The following is a 23,652-nucleotide window of genomic DNA, read 5'->3' on the forward strand; positions in this document are numbered from 1 at the left end:
TACATGCAGTGACCTTTCCCCTGATCCAGTGGCTTCCTTGCTAGCACGTCTTCCTTAGTTGATCTGTGGCAGAAGGTGAATTATTTTGGTAAACTGGAGTTTCAGCCAATTTTGAGTAAAAGCACAATAGGGGAAAAGAGACTTTTCATATCTATATCTAAATCGGGGCGGGCAAACTTTTTGGCCTGAGGGTCACATCAGGTTTCCAAAATTCTATGGAGGGCCGGTTAGGGGAGGCTGTGCCTCCCCAAACAGCCAGGCATGGCCTGGCAAATGCCCCCTATCCGACCCCACATGTTTCTTGCCCCCTTGACAGCCCCCCTCCGGGACTCCTGCCCCATCCACCCCACCCCCCCGCCGCTCCCTGTCCCCTGACCACCCCAGAACCCCCTGCCCCTGACTGCTCCTCACTGCCCCATCCAACCCCTCCCCTCATTCCTGACTGCCCCCTCGGGACCTCTGCCCCAACCAACCACCCCTTCTCCCTGACTGCCCCCTGTCGCCCCATCCAACCCCCCCCACCTTCCTGACTGCCTCCCTTGAATTCCTGCCCCCATGTTCCCCGCCTTCTGACCGCCCCGACCCCTATCCACACCCCCGACCACCACCCCAAACTCCCCTGTCCTCTTACTGTGCTGCCTGGAGCACCAGTGGCTGGTGACACTACAGCCGCACTGCCCAGAGCACCAGGACAGGCAGCCATGCTGCCTAGCTGGAGCCAGCCACGCCACCACACATCACAGAGCACCGGGTCAGGCCGCGGCTCTGCAGCTGCGCTGCCCCAGGAGCTTGCAGCCCCGCCGCCCAGAGTGTTGCGCCAGTGGCATAGTGAGCTGAGGCTGCGGGGGAGGGGGACAGCAGAGGAGGGGCCAAGGGCTCAGGCCAAGCAGGAGGGTCCCGCGGGCCGGATGTGGTGCGCGGGCCGTAGTTTACCTACCTCTGATCTAGGTAGATCAATAGATATATTTTAGCTAGAAGATTCAAAAGCACTTCTAATTTAAGATTATTTCCATGCCAAATATTCTGAGTTGTTTCAATGGCAGAGCTTTTTTTAAAAAAAAAAAAAGGCACAAGATGTTATTTATATATATAATATAGGCACATGCACATATATACAGAGCTGCCCTCTTCACAGTTTGATTCTTTCCGTTTGGATATGGGAAATGCATCTTACAACTGGAATGAATTGGAAATCCAAGACTTTCATAATTGTTGTAAAGGTAAGTTCTTCAAGTGGCCCTCTGCACATTCCCACTCTGGGGTGTGCCCATTGTACCATCAGGACCAGAGGAAGCTTCTGGTAGCAGTGCCTGTTGGAGTGCTCTTGCACCTTCTTCCCCTTTCTCTTCCCCTTGTGGCTCTGTACATTCGGAGACCAAAGCCATAAATGGGTTGTGCATCTGTGCACCTCCTCCAATGCCTGAATTGGAATTATAATCCAAGGAAGAAGCATTCCAATGTGCAGTACTGCTAGAAGGTTCCATTTCTAGCTATGCCATGAGTACATTCTAAGAATGTGAATGTGCAGAGGCCACTTGAAGAACTCTGGTTACAGGTCAGTAATCTTTATCTTTGTAATGTTACAAATATTGGTTATTTTATCAGTGTAATTAGATTAATTGCTTACAGCTTTATTCAGATTTCTTGCTGGCTTATTGATGTAACTCTGTTGCCTCTCCTATTTTACACTAATGTTAAATTAGATCAGAATTAGGCCCTTCGTGTGTCTACAGCATTTAGAACATATAATGTGGTATGTAAATCCTAATTATTATTATAAAACCATTGTTATTAACTAAGCATTTTAAAATAGAATTTGCTTGGTATCTTTGAAAATTTCAGATTCCCTCTTCATGCTATTATGAGGTATTTCCTGATACTTTTTACTTTACAATAGAAAGTCAAATTTAATAAATATCTCCCACTAGCCCAATTTACATTTGTATTGTGTTTCCTGTAGTGGTTTTAAGTATGCTTTAAAACTGCTGTTGGCGAAAACTGCTTTCACACAGTTCAGTCAGGCAGTGTGGATGAGGCCAAAACGTATTAAAAACTTCCTCCCCCCACCTCCCAAAATTGTATTCTAGAACTTGGTAGGAAATCTTGTAATCTCCAGAAAAGTCCCAAAGGGCTGAGTATTTATTTTCTAAAGTACAGGCGCTCCCCAAGTTACGCAAACCTGAGTTACGCAAACCCGCACTTACGGAAAAAGTTTCGTAAGTGGGTTCTTTTTTTGTTTTTTGGTTGGGTTCTTTTGGGGGGGGGGGGAGAGGAGGGTTTGTGCGTAATTTTCGGGTATACGTCCCCGATTTACGCAACATTCGACTTACACAAGGCGTTCCAGAAGGGAATGCTTGCATAAGTCAGGGACAGCATCTGTATTACCTATTGTACATGGTTTGGCTCTTAATGCTATGTCCAGAAGTCATTTCCATAAATCTTAGAGAAATAGAAACAGCTGATGCTTATGTGTTTTTTAAAAAAAAAAAAGAGAGAGAGGAGGAAGGGTGAATAAGTCTTTAGATTGTAAATTTTTGGGGCAGGGACTGTCTTTTGTTCTGTGTTTGTACAATGCCTAGTACAGTGGGGTCCTGATCCATGACCATGGCTCGTAGGTATTACAAATAATAGTACCATAATTTATTAATTAATGTAAAATAACACAAGACACACACTTATTTGGAGTGATCCATAGAAACTAGTATAAAACTTAAGTATCAACAATTATTTTTTAAAATTCCTAGCATGGGTCTTGGACTGTGTTAACATCTTATAGTATATTTAATAAATTATAATGTAAAGCATAATAAAATATACAGATGCATTCCCTAGCTGGCTGAGGTGTGGATGTGACCTTTGACTTATGTCGTATTTGTCAAAGCATCTTAATTTTTGCCTTACATTACTTTGTAACAAATGCTGTAGGTTTATGAGGAAATTAATGTGCACTGTCAAGAATTAGGGGAACATGGAGACTTCTTCACCTACTTTTTACAAAAATAGATATGCACATAATCTTAACTTTTCTTTTCTTTTTTTCCCCCCACTTTTTTTTCTCAAAGTTGTGGGAGTTAGTGAGGCTTATGAAGATGCTGCCAACTGCCTGTGGTTACTAACTAATTCCAAACCGTGCGCCAACTGCAAATCTCCAATTCAGAAGAACGAGGGCTGCAACCACATGCAGTGTGCAAAGGTATAAAGAAGTTCATATTGTTTATGGTGGAAAGTGTAACTCAAGTTGTATATACATGCCTATTTTGTAAATGCAAACATACAAAGCCTCTGAAATCACAGGCATGGGATCTAGTGGAACTTCTAAACCAAATTGCAACATTGGCAGATAGAAAGAAGCTCTAATATACCGGTATTAAGATATAAACAGAGTATTTGATATGCAATTTCATTAAATCTTACTTACAAGATCCATTTTGGCTTGGCAGTGAACACTGGTTACATGGGTTGAAGGACAATAAACAAAGAGAAATGAGCAGTAAACAAAGAATAAAATAGGAGGAAAGGCTTAGAGGAAAACTATACAGATCTTTGCATTGTCCACTCTTCATTAATGACCTAGAAGAGAGAGTGAATAGCATATTTAATTCACAGAAGATACTAAATTTTGAGGCATTGTGAACACTAATGAAGATAGAGAAATAATACAAAGGGAAATAAGGTGAGCTGAAAATATCAAAATAAGGTCAGAAATAATACAAAGGTCAAAATAAGGTGGAAAAATGTAAACATAGATATTCAATGGGAGTGAGAAACCAGGAGAGCAGTAATTCCAAGAAAGACTTCAGGGGTAACAATAGACTGAAAACTTGCATCTAATTTTCTGTACTTCACAAAAATAAATAGGTTTTGCATAGCAATATTTTCTATGTCAAAACCTCTTTATGTAACATTATAATACATCTCAGACAACTCTTTTTTTCGAATGAACTAAAAGCAGAAAGTTAGAGTACTTGCTTTTTAGTCAATGGATAGTGTGACAGAATTCTTCCTCTAACTTGGGGGGTCCTGCGCTTTCTGGTGGATTTGCTTGCCTCAAAGATTCATGGCAGCCCGCAGTTTTGCCACTGGTTCAAACCTGCCGTTCAGTCAGCTAACCTCATCACTGGCCAGCATGGCAGAAAGGGAGGAGAACAATCCCCGCAGTCTCTGTTGTCCCACCTAGTGGGTAGGGGACAGGCCAGAGACCTTCCCCTCTGATATGACTCTCAGTCCAAGTCAACGCTTCTTGTGTCAAATAGGGAGTTGGAGGAATGGAGGGAACCTGGGCCCGCCCTCTACTCCAGGTTCCAGCCCAGGGCCCTGTGGATCGCAGCTGTCTACAATATGTCCTGTAACAGCTATGTGACAACTACAACTCCCTGGGCCACTTTCCCCATGACCTCCCACCAACACCTTCTTTGTCCTCACTGCAGGACCTTCTTCCTGATTGCATTTGTATTCCTCAGTCCTCCAGTAGCACATCCTCTTGCTCTGAGCTCCTTACATGCCTCTCCCTAACTGAAGGGAGCTCTTTCTTTTTTTAACCAGGTGCCCTGATTAGCCTACCTGCCTTAATTGATTCTAGTAGCTTCCTATCTTTTTCTTTCTTGCTTGATTGGCTTTCACCATTAAACATAAGTTAGTGTCACTACTTCAGTTCTACCAGCATTTGAGGTACTAACTAGGGGCCAGATTCTCCAGTCTGCTAAGAATGCTTTGCACTTTGTAAGTAGCACAAAGTGGCTTTAAAATGGCCAGAGGCAACTCTGCCACTTCCTGTGCTAGCCTCCCCTCTCCCTTATATAAGAGGAGGGGGAAGGGTTATTCCAGGGCTGGGCTGCATGGTGGAGTGGAGCTCCCTTATACTTGTTCATCCACTTGTGTAAATGCTCTCATGGACTTTAGGCCTTTGGCGGAAGTTAGAGTAGTTTCCCTGCTGCTCTAATTTCTGCAAGAGTAGTTGCAGTTGAGTATTAGAAAGTCACAACTGGCTCCCTGCTGCTGCCACACTCCATTTTATGTCTTCACAGCCCAAAGTGCAGAATTGGGTCCTAAATGTTTTGGACCATGATTTTTGAGAAGTCATTGGTTTTTCACCAAACTGTCTCTTTGTTGGCTGTCATTTATTCCTTATCTACTCTAAATCAGTTGAGGATTATTCCTGCTGTATCCCTCCAGGTCTTCTAGCATTTTTCTTAATATCAGATAGGTGGGGAAGCATAAGATTTGTAAAGGACATAATAGGGGAGAGACCTCAGTATTGATGCAAAAAAGGTTATTAATAAAACAATTATAATTTATTATAATTTTAGGTTATTGTGTAATTGGCTTCACTGTTACTGAATTTTAGGACACTTATTTTCATACACAAGATGCTTGGAGAATATGATAACTCACATGCTTATGTTTTTGGGTTAATTTTATAATAAAATGCTCAAGCTAATTAAGGAAATTCGTAGGAAATGTCTGCATTCCGTCAAACAGTGAGAACAAAGTGTCAAAGAGGATGACACCTCCTTGCCTGTTAAACTATATTTATTACCTTCATTTGTGTTCACACAGACTCTTGTATGCAGCTTTATAGCTTCTATTTTGTTTTAACATTCTGTACTATTTTCTTTTTACGTTATCCTTTGGAAGATGTATATAAATTTTAGTAATTGGGATTTTGACCTTGTATAGAGTATTTGATAAGTGTCTTTAATTGCAAATTGTGAATGTACAACAAATAGTAGGTTGTAAATCTAGGAACCATTTGCTCAAAAGGCAAGCAACCAAGACGACTCATTTATGGTTGGGAAATGTTTTATGGAAGATATTGGTTACTTCTAACTCATGTTTCTACTCAAAGGTGAAAACCTTTGTTGTCCCTCAAATGCTTAACATGCTATAAGCTTATTTTGACATGTATATTTGCAAATATTGTATATCTAAATGCGGGCCTTCATATAATAACTGCCTGATGCCATTATATGAAAAGTAAGATATTTTATGTACAAATGTAGCTAAGCCATTAATGCTATAACTGGTTACTAATATAAGAAGCCATTTGAGTATAGAAAGTATTTATATTAATTGGGAAATCAGTTAGTTATCTGGCAATGTGTAAGCAGCTCCTTATCAAGCTCAGAAAAACAAGAAGAATCTTTCCAAGGATGGTACAAAGAAAAGACAATACTTTGATCATTTACATTTAATTATTCTCTTTAAGAATCTTTTATATTTAAAAAGACTATTTTAAGAGCTCAAAGTTTACATTTAAAAAGGCTATTTTAAGACCTGAAAGGCCTGAAGACTATTTTAAGACCTGACTATTTCAAGAGCTTTTATTTAGGAAATAGGAGTACACCTCTACCCCGATATAACGCTGTCCTTGGGAGCCAAAAAATCTTACCGTGTTATAGGTGAAACTGCGTTATATCAAACTTGCTTTGATCCGCCGGAGTGCGCAGCCCTGCCCCCCACTCCTCTCCCGGAGCACTGCTTTACCACGTTATATCCACATTCGTGTTATATCGGGTCACGTTATATTGGGGTGAAGGTGTATTTAGATTCATTTGAAACATAATTTCTGCTCCTATTAAACACTGATGGATCTAAAGGGATAGCTCAGAAAATAAATTGATTAAAAGAGAGAGTTAAAACTTTAAATATCAAAAATCAATACACCCATAAAGCTGAAGAATAACAACTCTGCTGCGTATGCAATAGCAGATTGAATATTCACGAGCTGAAGATGGTAGCAGCACAATCCAATAAAGATGTTGAGCCAATGAAAGGTGACAGCAGCTGATATTTAAATCCAGCTATTCCCCTGAAAGAGGTCTGTCTTCCACTTTCAGCGAGGCCATGGGAAAAGACGTGTAGACATTTCTCTGAACTGAAACACACACTCTTATGCTTATACCCTTACCCTTATGTACTGTTACACACACTTGCTCAGTTACACTGTAGCTCTCAGCACTCATCTTAGTTTAGTCACTTCATTTCATCTCTACAAGCAAACAAAAAGCAAAAAGACAGCTAAGAACAATAAAACCACAACACAGCATCAAGAGGAAGCAACCTTCCAACCACCACTGCTTCTGTAACGTCATCACACCATCGAGAATTCAGCATCACTGGTGAGATGGAGTTTGCCAAAGCACTGCCAAGGGCTTAACTTGTTCTTGTACTAATTTTAATGCAATATTGAAATTCTATTATAATTTAAGTATTAACAACTTTGTGTGTTAAACCCCAGATTGTTTAGACTATGTATTCCTGGAAAGGAGACATACTCAAATATTGATAAATAGAAAGAAGTTGTGGGATTTAATTTAATTTGAATTGAAGATTGTTAATCTTATTAATTTGCATGTCTTGACCACTGCTTGAATGGCTTCTTTTAAGTAACCAACTTAAATACCTTCTTTAGTTTCATAGGACTTAGACTGACTTCCATGATTTCAATGGGAGTTAAGCACCTAAATACTTCTGAGCATCTGGGCCTTAAAATCAATCATCTTTCTTATTCATAATGAGATTCACAGATCAAAGACATTGAGTGTCTGCTCTGTGCAACCCAGGAGACAGACCAGACCTGTCAATTAGAGGCCTGGGATGTGTGGCTCCACCTCTGAGGAACCACCAGTTTTTCATCTGTCTCTTCCGCTTCAGGCAGGCAGACCATCTCCTCCCTGCTGCAGAGCAAATTTGAAAAAGAGGAGGAAAAACAGGCTTAAAGTCACTGGCTGTCTTGGTCTACTTTTATCAGCACAGGGGAATTCCCTTTCTCTTCAGAGTCACTGGGACTCTTCATGCCCTGCCTCACCCATGCGGAGTTCAGCCTGGTGGAGAAAGCTAAGAAGGCCAGACATTGTGTCTCCTGTACCTCCCCTGGATGGAGATTTGTGCCTGCTAAGCAGAGACTCAGGCGCCTCTCAAGTGCTAAGGCTAGGGTACATTTTTCTATGGCCTCCCTCCTCAAGCAGAAAAGCTCCCAAGAAGCAGCAGCACCTCAGCTACAAAATCGCCCTTGGGACAGGTAGTAGCCCCAAGAATGATGGCTCCTTCCTTCATACACCCACATGTGGCAGGAGTGTAGGTTAAAGTAGAATATCAAAGGGCCGGGGAAGCGCCCCTTCTCCAGCTGCTGGAGCCTATGCTCACAGCCCTGAGTGTTGACCATGAGACAGCTACCCAGCCCCTCCCACAAAGCTGCTGTGGCAGCAAGGAGCTACTGATCGGGATGCAGAGCAAGGAGAGCCTTTAGCCAAACCTCTCCCTCCATTCTGCAGCCTTTTCTATGATTAGCTTATTATCTTTGACAAGTTCAAAACTTTTTCCAAAACCTTTGAGTTAAAAAAAAAAATCAAACTGACTCTGCCTCACAGTTTCAGTTTTTGACACTGATATTTTTCAACAGAAACATTATGTTGATATAGTCCAATCCAGCTCTACTCAACATCTCATTCTGTGCACCCAGCCCAGACTTAATTTATAGCATGCAAAGCACTCCTGCCCTATGTCTAAGCATCAAACTGTACCTTTATATGGCACCATAAACCTATTACAACATATACAGCAGCTTAGAATACATCTGCTAGGAGGGTCCTTGGGCATTTTCTTTTGACATATAAACATATGTGGGAATGTGCTATTCCTGTGAATTCTGTTGCTTCAGTTGGTTGTGGTGGAATAGTGATGCAGTACTGGAAATCTGTAACAACGGTTGGATGCAGATATTAGTTTTGTTTTCTTCTTCTTCTGAAGTGCAAATATGACTTTTGCTGGATTTGCCTAGAAGAATGGAAGAAGCACAGCTCTTCTACTGGAGGCTATTACAGGTGCACGCGCTATGAAATTATTCAGCATGTAGAGGAACAGTCCAAGGAAATGACAGTGGAGGTAGGAGATTAAACTGTATTGGCTCCAATAAAATACTTAGGCTGCAATTTTCTGTCTTGCCTAAGATTCTGAATTGGTGTCCCTGAGAAGAATGTATTAAGAGTTTAATTTTCCCCATCCAAGGTCCTCAATGGAACAAAAGTGAATTATAACTCTAAATATCATATTGAGGTAATAGGAGGAAAATACTGTCAGGCTTTTGTTATACTGGGAACAAAGACAACTGGGTTCTCGGTTCTGCTACTAACCCACCATGTGATGTTGGGAAAGTCACTTCATCTCTCTCTACCATGATTACCATTCTGTGCAATCAGTGTAGTAGTCCTGTAATTACCCCCTGTGCCTCAGAGAAGTGTCATTTGGTTTAATTGATGTTTGTAATATACTTTGAGGTCCTCTGTTTAAAGGTTGCTCTATAGGCACAAAATCTCAATTCCTCAGTCCTGATGGCTGTATCTGTCAGACTTCTGATATCAAAACATTACCTTTCTGTCTGCCTTAGACTACTCCTAGGGGAATTCTGCACCACTGCATAATCCAGAATTTTGCAAAAATTAATGTGCATGCAGAATTTCCTTTCCCCCACAGAAATGGGCTGCAGTGCTGCTGGTCACCACTAGGGGCCACTGGACCCAGCAGAGTCCAGTTTGCACATAGAAGTCACTGCTTGGGGAAGGGGGAAGGAACTGGAGCATTTCCCGGCAGCTGCAGTTCCCTACACACTCTAAGGGAAGGAGACAGCGACATGCAGGAAACTCCACACAAGCCTGGGACCAAGCATCAGGCTGTTTTTCCCTCTGGATCCCTGGGCTCTGGGAAGGAAGGCGGTTTCGGGGTGGGGGGCAAGGCTGGACTCTGGGGGCAGGGGGATGGGGTCTGGGCTGGGGGAACTCTGTAGCTGGGGTTTGGGGATGGAGGGAGGCTGGTGTCTGGGCTGGGAGGGCCCTGCGGCTGGGCTCTGGGGCCGGAGGGGGCGGGTGTCTAGGCTAAGGGGCCCCTGCAGCTTGGCTCTTGGGGGGCAGGTGTCTGAGCTGTGGGCCCCTGTTGCTAGGCTTCAGGTGTATTGGCTGGGGTCTGGCCCCATGGCTGGGTTTGGGGGGGAGGGAGGAGGGCGTGAAACAGGAACTGGGTTGTCGTAGGGGTTTCTTTAACTCTGTACTCCTGGGAGAATTTGTTGTCTGTATGTCTGCATTGTTACAGACAAGCTTGCTGACAGGTATTTTGAAATAAATTACCAAAATAACCGAAACTGGTGTGATTATGTAGTGTTATTTTGACAAATAAAATTGGCAGAATTTTAAAATACTCTGTGCAGAATTTTTAATTTTTTGGCACAGAATTACTCCAGAAGTACGTCTTAAACAGTACCCATTACCATGGTATTTGTGTATAATGTCCCCTGCTGAAGAGGTGACTATACTTTTGTATTCGCTGATGATTGTAAAATAATACAAGTCTAAATGGATGACTCATGTTTGATTTCTTATTTTCTAGGCTGAAAAGAAACATAGACGATTTCAAGAGCTTGATAGGTTTATGCATTATTACACGAGGTTTAAGAACCATGAGCTCAGCTATCAGGTATGATCCAAACAGTTTCTAGTAAATATTTTCCCCACTTCATCAGTCCGGAAATTAGATGAATTTGTTTAATTTTATGTATGTCCCTTTTTTTAGTTAGAACAGCGCCTTCTAAAAACTGCCAAAGAGAAGATGGAGCAGTTGAGTAGAGCTCTCAGTGGAAGTAAGTAGTGTTTGTTAGTATTTACTGATTTATAATGGTGGTCTGAAGTCAAATATCTCTTTACACTAAAAGAACAATTTTGTTCTTCAGATTTTTTCTTTACTTATATTGATGCCTATAAGAAATGAGATGTTTCAGACTGCTACTTCTGTACATTTCAGGCTTTGAATTTTCAGCCTTTGTCAGTCCTCAGTTCATCTGATGTTAACTTGAGTTTGAGTCCTTTGTTGTTAAGGAGATTACAATTCTTTTTCAGTATTTATGTGTAACGGCCCCCCACACCTGATTCCATGTATTTGTTTTGTCCTTTCTCCCACATATTTTAAATAATGTTAATGAAAATTGCTTGAGGAAACAGTGAAGTATGAATTTCAGACTCTTAATGGTATCTTACATTTATGTAGTGACTTATACTCTGAAGGATCCCAAGGTGCATTAGGAACTACAGCCTGTATGCTATATAGGAAGAATCACTTGCTTCTGAAATGCAGTTACCTTTAGGGTGAGGAAGGATTATTTGATTCAACCAGTGCACAGCACAGTACACAACTTGTTACATGTGATCTGTTCTGAATCAGTTTATTTTCTTACTTTGTAGGGAAGTGTACCCATAATAAAGAAATAAAGTCTTGATCCTCCAGTGAGCTCTCTGTGTATGCAGGGGTTGCGCACGAGGAGCTCTTTGCAGGATCATGGGCGTAAGTTTGTATTGAAACTGTATGAAGATGACCTGCTGTGTCACCACCTGCAAGAGTGGAAATTCAGACCTGGTCAGGTCGTCACTGCTGGCAGTTTTACCCAGCTGGCCCAAGTGAGCAATCTTATCTGTCCTTCTGGATAGGCCTTTTATGGATAGGGCCCATTACATGGTGTAACTTTCTCATTATGAAATGTTAGTGTGAATAAAAAGTAGTAAAAGCTTCTATTAGGAAGTAGAATAAGCATATGAGACTCTAAATACACAGAAGGAATAGATCACTTGAGTCAGAGAGAAGCTAGTGATACATAGTTACTTTTTTTTACCATAACCACACTTACAGTATGGGTGGATTTTATTTGGAAAATATTTCTGATCTTACATTAACACACGCTTGTACTTCTTTTTGGGGGAAACTCTCATAATAAAAATACTAAGGTCAGCAGGAAAATGTTTTTACAATGCTTGTGTTACTGTACAGCTGAAGGAGGCTGTCCTGATACCACTTTCATTGAAGACGCAGTACAAGAGCTCTTAAAAACTCGCCGCATTCTCAAGTGTTCTTATCCATATGGATTCTTTTTGGAACCTAAAAGCACAAAGAAAGAAATATTTGAACTTATGCAGGTAAAATAAGTATGTTTTGCTTTTTGTGACCTAACTAATTTTTCTTGTAATACTAGTTATCCATATTGCATGTTTTCTGACTATATAAAATTCTTAAACTTAGTTCAAAATGACAAAGACGTGGAAAGAACGATGTATAATGAACTGTTTATTTTGCTGTAGCATTAAACTCATCGTTGGATCTATATGATTTTGAATTCTGTCTTTAAAGGTTTTAAGGCTACAACCAAATTAGGGGGACGGGAGTGAAGAATACTTTTTGCAGGATTGTTTAGTCTATAATGCAATATATTTTATTTCAGCTTTAAAGACAGATTCTTAATGAAAAAAAATACACTTGTAATTCTGCTTTTCTGAAAATATATGAACAGGATTCTCATTCCTGGATTAGGCTGAGACCAGCAGATCTCCCTCAGTTCTTAAATAATTTTGATTCTAAGGGCACTGGCTTTGGGTATAGTGCAAGCCCAAACCCTGTACTGACCATCAACTCTCCTTTTTTCTACCGTGTGTAGATAATGCCCTCTAAATGATCTAGTCAGTCCCTTCGTTTGCACAGGAAGTGAAGCTCCCTAGGATAAGCCAATACAAAATGATGAACCATGACCAAAAATATGCCCCAAAGAAAAAAGAATCAAGGCATAAACATTAACTAAGATATCTCCCCACAGAGTTTGGGAATTATGTGGTGAATGAAAATTATGTCAGAATGATGATTTTCTCAACAGACAGCCCCTTTGTTGATGGCCATCAAGGAGGAACTGACTGGAATCAGAGGGCAGTGTTGATTACACCCAGCAGGGGATGGCATGCAATGGCACTAGAAGGCTTGACTCGCTATACCTCACAACTTCATTTATTTATATGCATTTCCATAGCACTTAAGAGCCCTAGTTAAGGATCAGGACCCATTATGCTAGACACTGTACAAACACAGAACCTGCTCCAAAGAACTTACAATTTAAGAATAAGTCGGGATGGATAAAGACACATGGGGAGTACAAGGAAACAATGAGACAGTATTGGTCAGCATGATAGGCATTGTCTTAGCACACCTCTGCCCTCAGTGGTAAAAATTCTTTGAGGGCTGAGGGAGTTCCATCAGTTTCTTGTTAAGGAGCTAACACCCAGGATGGTATCTTTTGAGAAATTGAATTATTCAGTACAGTAACTCCTCACTTAATGTCATCCCGGTTAATGTTGTTTCATTGTTACGTTGCTAATCAAATAGAGAACATGCTCGTTTAAAGTTGTGCAATGCTCCCTTATAATGTTGTTTGGCAGCCACCTGGTTTGTCCACTGCTTGCAGAAAAAAGCATCCTGTTGGAGCTAGCTGGTGGGGGCTTGGAACCAGGGTGGACCATCAGCTCCCTGCTCACATAAGTTCCCTGTGCGGCAGCCACCCAGCAGGCTATCCATTGCCAGCAGTTCAGCTGTCCCTCCCCCCACTGCCGTGTGCTGCTCCTGCCCTCTGCCTGGGAGCTGCTCCCAGGAACCCCCTGCTTGCTGTGTGGGAGGGGTGGGAGGATGCTAATGTCAGGTTGCCTCCCTCCTCTGCCCCCCCACTCCTTTACCCTATCTCCACTGAACAGAGCAGGGGACAGGGCTTAAGACGGAGGGAGCTTGCTGGCAGCAGCTGCTGTCTCAACTTGCTGATCTACTTAAAAAGGCAGTGTACTTAGAATAAGGTTAGTGTACTTAAAGGGGCAATGCACGTGTCTCTGTCTCTCTCTCACACACATCGTGTCTCTCTCTGTCTCTCTCTGCCATGCTGTCTCCCCTTCCTCCATTTGTGCTGCCTTGTATAGTGTGAGGCTACATTAACAACAATGGGTTAACCCTTGAGGGCTCAGACGAGTGCTAGTTCATCATTTAGCAGTAAGGCATTCCCTGGGAAATATTCCACCCTCCGACTTCACCACCTCAACCAAGCTTCACAGTCATCATTGCTGTGTACAGTATTAAATTGTTTAAAACTGTGTGTGTGTGTGGTCTTTTGTCTGGAGAAAATTTTTTTCCTGGAACCTAACCCCCCACCCCTTGGATTCACTTAACATTGTTTCGCTTAAAGTAGCATTTTTCAGGAACATAACTACAATGTTAAGTGAGGAGTTATTGTATAGGATGTTTACAGTGCAGTCATGCCAGTTGTTCATTTAACGGTTTTATTTTGTTGTAACATTACACGGTACACTTTGTTTATTTTCTGTTGCAGACAGACTTAGAAATGGTCACGGAAGACCTTGCTCAGAAAGTAAATAGGCCTTATCTTCGTACTCCTCGTCACAAAATAATCCGTGCAGCATGTCTTGTGCAGCAGAAGAGGCAAGAGTTTTTGGCCTCTGTGGCCCGTGGAGTTGCCCCTGCAGACTCACCAGAAGCTCCAAGACGCAGGTAATTTAGGCATAAAAAGAGAGTGCAAACCAGAAAAGTTCAGGTTATAGCTACCAAGCTCTGTGAACCCACCCCTCAAACTAGTGCTTGCTTTGACATACACATCAAGGCAAAATAGAGCTGACAGAATTTTGTAGTTGTAGGTCACTGGCTCAACCAACCCTTCCTTCATTTGATTCACGGGGGGGAGCTGCTGCCGTTCGTGTGACTCAGGCGTGGGTCCCAGCGGCAGTCCTCGGGCGGGTTCGCGTGAAGTTGCCACGAGCAAGTGAGGATTTTGATGTAGGTAGACAATGCCCATTGATTCGCTTTGCCTAGTTAAATGGGGAAGGTTTGAGCATTGGCCTGCTAAACCCAGGGTTGTGAGTTCAATCCCTGAGGGGGCCATTTAGGGATCTGGGACAAAAATCTGTCTGGGGATTGGTCCTGCTTTGAGCAGAGGGTTGGACTAGATGACCCCCTGAGGTCCCTTCCAACCCTGATTTTCTATGTGAAATTATATCCTTTCACTTTTAACTTCAGATTGTGAAACTCCATCAAACTGCCACATGTCTCTCATTTTCATTTTGGAACTGAAAATGAGGAATCTTGGCTGACTTTAAAATTTGTAATGAAACCCAAAACCAGGCAGGATTTTCACCAGTTTGGGGTTTTTTTTGGCCAACTCTTTCCACACAGGTGCAGTTGCAATATCAGCACAGGAGATAGAGCCCATACTGTGGTAGGAATCCTCCCCTGGAGTTTAGGAAGCTGCAGAGGCTGACTAGATGTATGGGAAGTCATTGATTTCCTCCTTTAGCTAGAAAGCCAAATAATCTCATTCAGTCCTATATTTTTGATTAGACTGGCGTTTTCATTTCATTCTTACGGCACCTCGTGGATGTCAACTCAATTTGCTATATACACATTGCTGTCCAGTCAGCTGACAAGTGAAAGGTGTTAAACTGAAGACAGCTTGTTAACAGAATAAGGAGCTTAGTAGAGTAATATGATTGATCAAACTGATTCAGAGAAGCAATATTTTTGCTGCTCAGTGTTTTGTTTAGATTACATTTTAATTGTTAGAAGTTACTGGTAGGTTTGGTGTGTGTATACTATTTTATCCCCACATTTCTCTTTTCTTCTAGTGAAAGGATGTAAACCTAAAAATCATTCTCTTGTAGATTTTTCTGTTTTTTTAAATTACATTAAGATATGCCAAGTTGTAAATTACAATAATAGTTAATAAGTATAATTATAACATATACTCACCCACTCAGTTGTTCTACCCTCCAAGCCATTGTGACAGTGAAGCATAATTTGGGTGTAATGATTCTAGCTCAGTTTAGTCAGTGTACTAAATATGAATTTTTATAGTATAATGCACTCACAGTTTTGTGATGTGTTAATAGCTAGCTGAGTATTTGTGACCTCATTTCACGCCCTGTACTTCAAAATAGCCACTTACATACTTGGCACTCACCAAACACTATTTAAATAATTGCTGAGAATAATTTTCAAAATCCAGAATTTTAAATAATTTAATTATCCAGTCTTCTGAAACATTTTTATAAATGTATGTTGTTAACCAGATGAAGAGTTCACCTCAAAGATGGTTTACAATTGTAGACTGGGGAAGCCATTGTTTGTACTTTATTCTGCTACTAAGTTACATGATGTATCTGATTTAATTTGTAGCTTTGCTGGTGGAACATGGGATTGGGAATATTTAGGATTTGCATCCCCTGAGGTAAACTATTTTTTTTTTATTTTTTTAATGTTGCTATGCATATTATAGGAATTAGGGTGTAATTCTGTTTTGCATGGAAAGATTCCAGATTTTGTTTCAAATTGTTTTAAGGCTTGCAAGGTTGGGTTTAAGCTTTCCATTTTCTTTGCTTCAAAATAGAAGGAAATATATGCATGGGTAATTGGGCAGTACTTAAACAATGAGTCTTACGAAAAGACAGTTCTTAAGGATGGCATCAGACCAACTCTTTGCATTGTATTTTTTCCAATCTCAGAGCAAGGCAAAAATCTATGAATAAAACATGCCTGCATTAGTGGCAATATTTTTATAATAAATATTCAAAAATCTGTATAATTAAAAATATACTTTTGAATGCAATACCAGTCCAACAGGATTTGACAGAGAACCTAAATGAAATGGCATGCTATCTTCCATTCTTTACTGTATTAAAAATTCAACAAAAAAAGATTTAAAATTAAATTTTCTGTTTAAATTTTAAACAAATATTATTCTGAATGTAAAAGTAGTATTAAAGAGCAAGGAAACTAGATAATTTCTGATACAATTAGTCTGTCAAGCAATTAAAAAAACGTATTGTGATTAATCACACTGTTAAAGAATACAATTTATTTAAATATTTTTGGATGTTTTCTACACTTTCAGTTACCACACAGAATACAAAGTGTACAGTGCTCACTTTATATTATTATTTTTATTGCAAATATTTGCACGGTAAAAAACAAAATAAATAGTTTTTTCAATTCACCTAATACAAATAACATAGTACAATCTCTTTATCATGAAAGTTGAACTTACAAATGTAGAATTAGGTACAGAAAATAACTGCACTCAAAAATAAAACAATGTAAAATTTTAGAGCCTGCATGTCCACTCCGTCCTACGTCTTGTTCAGCCAATGGCTCAGACAAACAAGTTTGTTTACATTTGCAGGAGATAATGCTGCCTGCTTCTTGTTTACAATATTACCTGAAAGTGACAATAGGTGTTTGCATGGCACAGTTGTAGCTGGCATTGCAAGATATTTACGTGCCAGATGCTCTAAAGATTCCTATGCCCCTACATGCTTCAACTACCCTTCCAGAGGACATGCGTCCATGCCGATGATGGGTTCTGCTCAATAACAATCCAAAGCAGTGCAGAGCGGTGTATATTCATTGTAATCATCTGAGTCAGCAATATCAGCATGGAAGCATGTCCTTTGGAATGGTGGCTGAAGCATGAAGGGGCATATGAATGTTAGCTTATCTGGCATGTAAATTCCTTGCAATGCCGGCTACAAAAGTGCCATGTAAATGCTGTTCTCACTTTCAGGTGACATTGTAAATAAGAAACAGGCAGCATTGTTTCCTGTAAATGTAAACAAACTTGTTTGTCTTAGCGATTGGCTGAACAAGAAGTAGGACTGAGTGGATTTTGTAGGCTCTAAAGTTTTACATTGTTTTGTTTTTTTTGAGTGCAGTTATGTAACAACAACAAAATCTACATTTGTAAGTTGCACTTTCATGATAAAGATATTGCATTATGGTACTTGTATGAGGTGAACTGAAAAACAGTATTTCTTTGTTTTATCATTTTTACAGTGCAAATATTTGTCATAAAAATAATATAAAGTGAGCACTGCACACTTTGTGTTCTGCGTTGTAATTGAAATCAATATATTTAAAAATGTAGAAAAACATCCAAAATACTTAATAAATTTTGATTGGTATTCTATTGTTTAACAATGTGATTTAAAAGTGTAATTAATCATGATTAATTTTTTTGAGTTAATTGCACGAGTTAACTGCGATTAATTGACAGCCCTACATACAATATTATGTTAGTCGCGTCATAAATAATACAATTTATTCTGCAGGATGGACTACTGCTGACAGGATTAGAAAAAGCAAAATACCATTTTTTAAAGCAATATTTCACCATTTATACATGGTGGAAGAACATTTATGTGATTGTCAAACAACTGCACTGCATATAATATGTGCATTTTCCTTTCAAGTTTTCCTTTCTCTCCTTAACTTGAATTAAATATTTCGGGGGTTTTAAATCAAAGCATGAGGTTAAAGGAGAAATCTCACTTCTGCATTTTTTTTTTAAGAGACAGTCACTCTCAGACACACTGGAAAAATACCATGTCTTATAAAACTCCATTTTCTATATATTTCCTTTCCTATTGTTGCTGGTTAGTAATATGCTATTAGAAAAAACAGCTTGCTTCTTATAGGGTAATCAGTTTTGTTTCTCCTGTCCAGTTCCTTCAGTTCTTCCTTTGTTCCTAAATAATTCAGTGTTTTGTGAAACTGAATGCTATATGTGATGTTACAACAGCCCAGGAGGAACAGGGTAGGAAAAAAGGCAGATTAGAAAAGGGAAAGCCTCTGTTAAACAATAAGTAACATGGCAGTCATGTTTAGATGGCTGTTGATTAGCAGTTATAATTTATCCAAATATGGCACTGTCTGATTTAAATTGTATCCTTTGTACCTTAGCTGCCAAAGATACTTGCAACCACCTGTGCTAAAGGAATTTTGTAGCTAAAATAATTGAGTCCTGTTTGTATGTTTTCCATTAAATTCACTAGACAAACCTTTTTAGCATAATTATGTATTTTTACTGCTAGCAAAGTAAAATATTTGTGTATACCAGATCTTGTTACCATAAAATCTACCCACAATAGAGAAAATTTGAATCTTTTCAGTAAAAAGTACTATTTAGGCCAGTATATGAAAATTCTACTTTTCAGTGCAATAAAATTAAAATCTGTAGTACTAAAATATATAAAATCTTTCTAAGTAATCAGAAACAAAATTACATCTGTATGAGTGGAGATATGTCTGCACAAATATATTAAAGAAACAACAATTATCATTAAAAAGGCCATGAGTAAAATCTGTGACCTTATTGCAACCGTACAGAAAATTATTTTTCATGTAATATCTGCAATGACTTTCAAATCTTAATACTTTATGGAGTCATTTCTGATCATTCACACTCTCCATTATATGTGTGTGTATTTATAAATAAATATGGAACTCTTTACCTGAGGAATAGGTGTATATGGTGTAAAGAATACTAAGTCAATTGTTAGGCGTCAAGATTTGGTAATTAAGGTCCTGATCCTGCACTTGAATCAGTGCAACTTCACACAGGAGCAAGAGTCTACCAGTATTGATCTTACTGTGGTGAAAGTGCTTATGGCTTGCATTTGTTAATGTGTAAGCACACGGGATGAAACTCTCCATAGAAGAGGCCATGCATAACTGTCTGGGCTGTTGGTTCTAAGTTTCTTTTATGTTGCAGAGCAGTTGTACAAAGGGAGGCTTAATGATTAGGCTACCTTTTCCAAGCCACACAGTACAAGAGAAGCTTTGGAATAGGCGTTTCTCAGGTGTAAAGTGCAAGGGCTGCGGGAGGAAATATGTATAGTGTGTGTTTAACTAGTTAGATTTGTTTGAGATTGGTGTGAATCCTAGAGAGAGACAGAAGCTGGAGACAGCTGCTTTTTGGGGCAGGACTGTGATGCCTTACCTGCAGTTTCTGATAAAGGGAGTTAACACCTAAGTGCAGTTTTTTGCCACCTCTGTTCAAGTAAAACAAAATTTGTGTACATTTTGTAAATAAATAAATCACATTAAGAAACATTTGCAGTCCCTATTCTGATGGCCACACCCAACCTGGCTTGTCAAAAACTGTTAAATAAGTAGGTACGATGGCCTGCATCTTTTTATCACTGTGCAGTGGATAAAATGCACCCCATTTAGAACATAAGAACGACCATACTGGGTCAGACCAAAGGTCCATCTAGCCCAATATTCTGTCTTCCGACAGTGGCCAATACCAGGTGCCCTAGAGGGTGTGATCCATTCCCTGATGCTCATTCCCAACTTCTGGCAAACAGAGGCTAGGGGCACCAGAGGGGCACAGACCAGCCACTTTGTACCACAGATCTGTTTTAGCCCTGCAAATATAGGCCCCAAGTCAGTAAAGCACTTTAAGCACATGCATAACTTTACTATTCCTGGAAAACAGGCACAAATTTAAGTGTTTTGCTGGATCAGGGACCTTAGAAGGTAGCTCCTTAATGTCTAATGTTAAACAAAAAAGGAGAGAAGACTCATATTTAATCAGTTGTATTTCTAAAAATAATTAAAATTTAGTATTAAAACTTGTGAACAAAATTAACAGTACTTGGAACTATTTTAAAATGGAGATTGCAAGTATTCAGATATCTGCAACTAATAGGCTTCTTTGCTAGTTAATAATTTTGTTCATTTAGGATTACCTGCTGTCCTTTTTTTTTCCCCCTTTAATTTCTTGCATGACAATCTGCAATTTATTTTTCTGGGAACAGGTGATTTTATAATAAATCTATAAAATCACACATTTTTCTTAATAGAAAATGTACTGTTGGTTATGGCAGTAAAATATTATTGCATGTTCCCCTGTATTTTGTAACCTTTGATTTATGCAGGAATATGCTGAATTTCAGTATCGGAGGAGGCATAGACAGCGTCGACGTGGAGACATGCACAGTCTGCTCAGTAATACTCCAGACCCCGAAGACCCTAGTGAGAGCACATTAGGTATGTTCTTTGTTTGGAGTAAAAAAGGAAAAATAAATGTATCTCAAATTGTTAGTAGAGTCCACTGTGATCCTTAGTTTATAGATAGATCGATTAAAAGAAGATTGTGGTCTCAGTGCTGCACTTGCTTAACTTTACACGTGAGTTGACTTCAGTGTGACTACTCCTGTACAGTTGAACATATCCATGAATCTTTGCAGCCTTAGACTATCCACCCTTACTTTGAGGAAACTTATTTTTCTGTCTCTGAAGAAATTTTCAGCAGTAAATACATCAGGTGAGAGACTCATCCCCATACCAAGCTCCTTTATGCCCGATAAAAGGGCCAGAGAGACACAGAAAGGTTCTAAAACCCCTGTATCCACCTGTCCCAACATAATATAAATTCACTGTTTTTTGTCCAATGAGATATCCAGGAGAAACACGGAGAGATAAAAGTGTGGATTAAAATAATTCCAAGACTGCAGTTTAAAATAACAGATGCAAAATTGCCATCCATTTTGGCTTTTTACAAGGTAATTTGTTTTTTATGCCATCAAGTTAGTTGTGATAAGGGACAACCTGTTGGGATCTCACTTTTATTTCATTCTAAATTTTCAAGTGAAAATGGTAAATTCTATTACAGTAACTCCTCGCTTAATGTGGTAGTTATGTTCCTGAAAAATGCAACTTTAAGCGAAACGATGTTAAGCGAATCCAATTTCCCCATAAGAATTAATGTAAATGGGGGGGTTAGGTTCCAGGGAAATTTTTTTCCACCAAAAAACTATATATTATATAGATATACACACAGTATATGTTTTAAACAAACAGCTGTGATGATTGTGAAGCTTGGCTGAGGTGGTGAAGTTATAGGGTGGAAGAGGGAGGGATATTTCCCAGGGAATGCCTTGTTGCTAAATGATGAACTAGCACTGGGCTGAGCCCTCAAGGGTTAACACGTTGTTAATATAGCCTCTCACACAAGGCAGCATGAACACGAGGGAGGGGAGACAGCATAGCAGACAGAGACAGACACACACCTTGTGTGTGGGAGAGAGAGAGAGATGCACACTGCCCCTTTAAGTAAGCTCAGGAACCAACCCATGCAACAAACCTCGATGCCAACTCTGCCCACATATCTACACCAGCAACACCATCACAGGACCTAACCAGATCAGCCACACCATCACCGGTTCATTCACCTGCACGTCCACCAATGTAATATATGCCATCATATGCCAGCAATGCCCCTCTGCTATGTACATCGGCCAAACTGGACAGTCTCTAAGGAAAAGGATAAATGGACACAAATCAGATATTAGGAATGGCAATATACAAAAACCTGTAGGAGAACACTTCAACCTCCCTGGCCACACAATAGCAGATCTTAAGGTGGCCATCCTGCAGCAAAAAAACTTCAGGACCAGACTTCAAAGAGAAACTGCTGAGCTCCAGTTCATCTGCAAATTTGACACCATCAGCTCAGGATTAAACAAAGACTGTGAATGGCTTGCCAATTACAGAACCAGTTTCTCCTCCCTTGGTTTTCACACCTCAACTGCTAGAACAGGGCCTCATCCTCCCTGATTGAACTAACCTCATTATCTCTAGCTTGCTTCTTGCTTGCATATATAAACCTGCCCCTGGAAATTTCCACCACTTGCATCCGAAGAAGTGGGTATTCACCCACGAAAGCTCATGCTGCAAAACGTCTGTTAGTCTATAAGGTGCCACAGGATTCTTTGTTGCCTTTAAGTAAGCTGACCCACTCTTAAGTGCACTGGCTTTTTAAGTGGATCAGGAAGTTGCAACAGCAGCTGCTGCCCCAAGCGCTCTCTGTCTCTCTCCCTCCGTGTCCCCTCCCTGCTCTATATGGAGAAGGAGTAAGCGGGGTGCAGGGGGAAGGGGAACACCCTGACATTAGCCACCTCCCTTCTCCCCCGCACAGCAAGCCGGAGTCTCTGGGGGCAGCTCCAAGGCAGAGGGCAGGAGCAGCACATTGCAGTGGGGGGAGGGACAGCTGAACTGCTGATTGATAGCCTGATGGGGGGCTGCCCGTCCACCCTGGTTACAAGCCCCCACCAGCTAGCTGCAACGGGCTGCTCTTCCTGCAAGCAGTGGACAAAGCAGGTGGCTGCCAAACAACATTAGAAGGGAGCATTGCACAACTTTAAACGAGCATGTTCCCTAATTGATCAGCAACATAACAATGAAACAATCTTATCCGGGATGACTTTAAGTGAGGAGTTAGTGTAGCATTATTCAAAAGACTGGTATTTCCCTTTACTACAGAATGAGTTTTTTCTGACACCACTGATTTCATTATTAGAAATTTTTTTCAAGACCAGGAATGTCACTTGGATTCACAGTGGAAGCAATAGCAACATTACTCTTAGAAATGCTGACACATCAAAGGAAAAAGAAATGTGAGCAAGATTCTCAGTTTGCAGCTGAGCTATGGTTTGCACATGAATATCTGTGACCCGCATATTTTTGCCCCTGTCTTAAATTAGAACATCTTCATGGCTGCTCTAAATTACACTCAATTGCTACAACCTACTAGGGGCCACCTGCAGCGAAGAATAGAGGAAGAGAACTGCTAACATGGATTTTGACAAATGGGAAGGAGGCAGACAAGCACAAAGGGCCAAATCCAGGTTCCTGCATTAGGGGCTGAGAGGGAGTAAAGGAGTAAATCAGTCCCATCCTCTGCAGCCATGGAGACTCCCAAAGCAATGTAACTGGTACTGTTCACTGTACATGAGTTGGGGCTGGATGGGGGGTGAGGGGGGGCTAATGCGTGCTTGCACAGAGCAAGGCTAGAAGAACCATTTGCTACAAGGCTCCTCTTGTCTCTTCCCCCGCTTCCTTCCAAATCCAGCAGAGATTCATTGGTGCCATGGGCGCAGCTGTGCAAGCATCCTAAGGAGGGGATGGGGAAGCAGTCCTTTCCTCTAGCACACAGCCAGTTGTTTGGGCTGTGCTCTGTATTCC

General features: G+C 40.5%; 1 protein-coding gene across 10 annotated transcripts in view; it reads left to right on the top strand.

Annotated features, from left to right (window-relative positions):
* ANKIB1 (ankyrin repeat and IBR domain containing 1) overlaps positions 1–23,652 on the top strand; it is a 160,612-nt gene that overhangs the window by 133,111 nt on the left and 3,849 nt on the right. For 9 of the 10 annotated variants that reach the window (XM_039527120.1, XM_039527123.1, XM_039527118.1 and 6 more), the window contains 8 exons: positions 3,063–3,193; positions 8,749–8,883; positions 10,378–10,464; positions 10,561–10,627; positions 11,806–11,951; positions 14,168–14,346; positions 16,024–16,075; positions 20,565–20,676. In XM_039527120.1, the coding sequence (XP_039383054.1) occupies positions 3,063–3,193; positions 8,749–8,883; positions 10,378–10,464; positions 10,561–10,627; positions 11,806–11,951; positions 14,168–14,346; positions 16,024–16,075; positions 20,565–20,676 (909 nt within the window). The remainder of the gene's footprint in view (positions 1–3,062; positions 3,194–8,748; positions 8,884–10,377; positions 10,465–10,560; positions 10,628–11,805; positions 11,952–14,167; positions 14,347–16,023; positions 16,076–20,564; positions 20,677–23,652) is intronic. The other variant, XM_039527121.1, reaches the window with a different exon arrangement.

The sequence above is a fragment of the Mauremys reevesii genome, linkage group 2 (genome assembly GCF_016161935.1).
Source record: "Mauremys reevesii isolate NIE-2019 linkage group 2, ASM1616193v1, whole genome shotgun sequence".
Classification (NCBI taxonomy): Eukaryota; Metazoa; Chordata; order Testudines; family Geoemydidae; genus Mauremys; species Mauremys reevesii.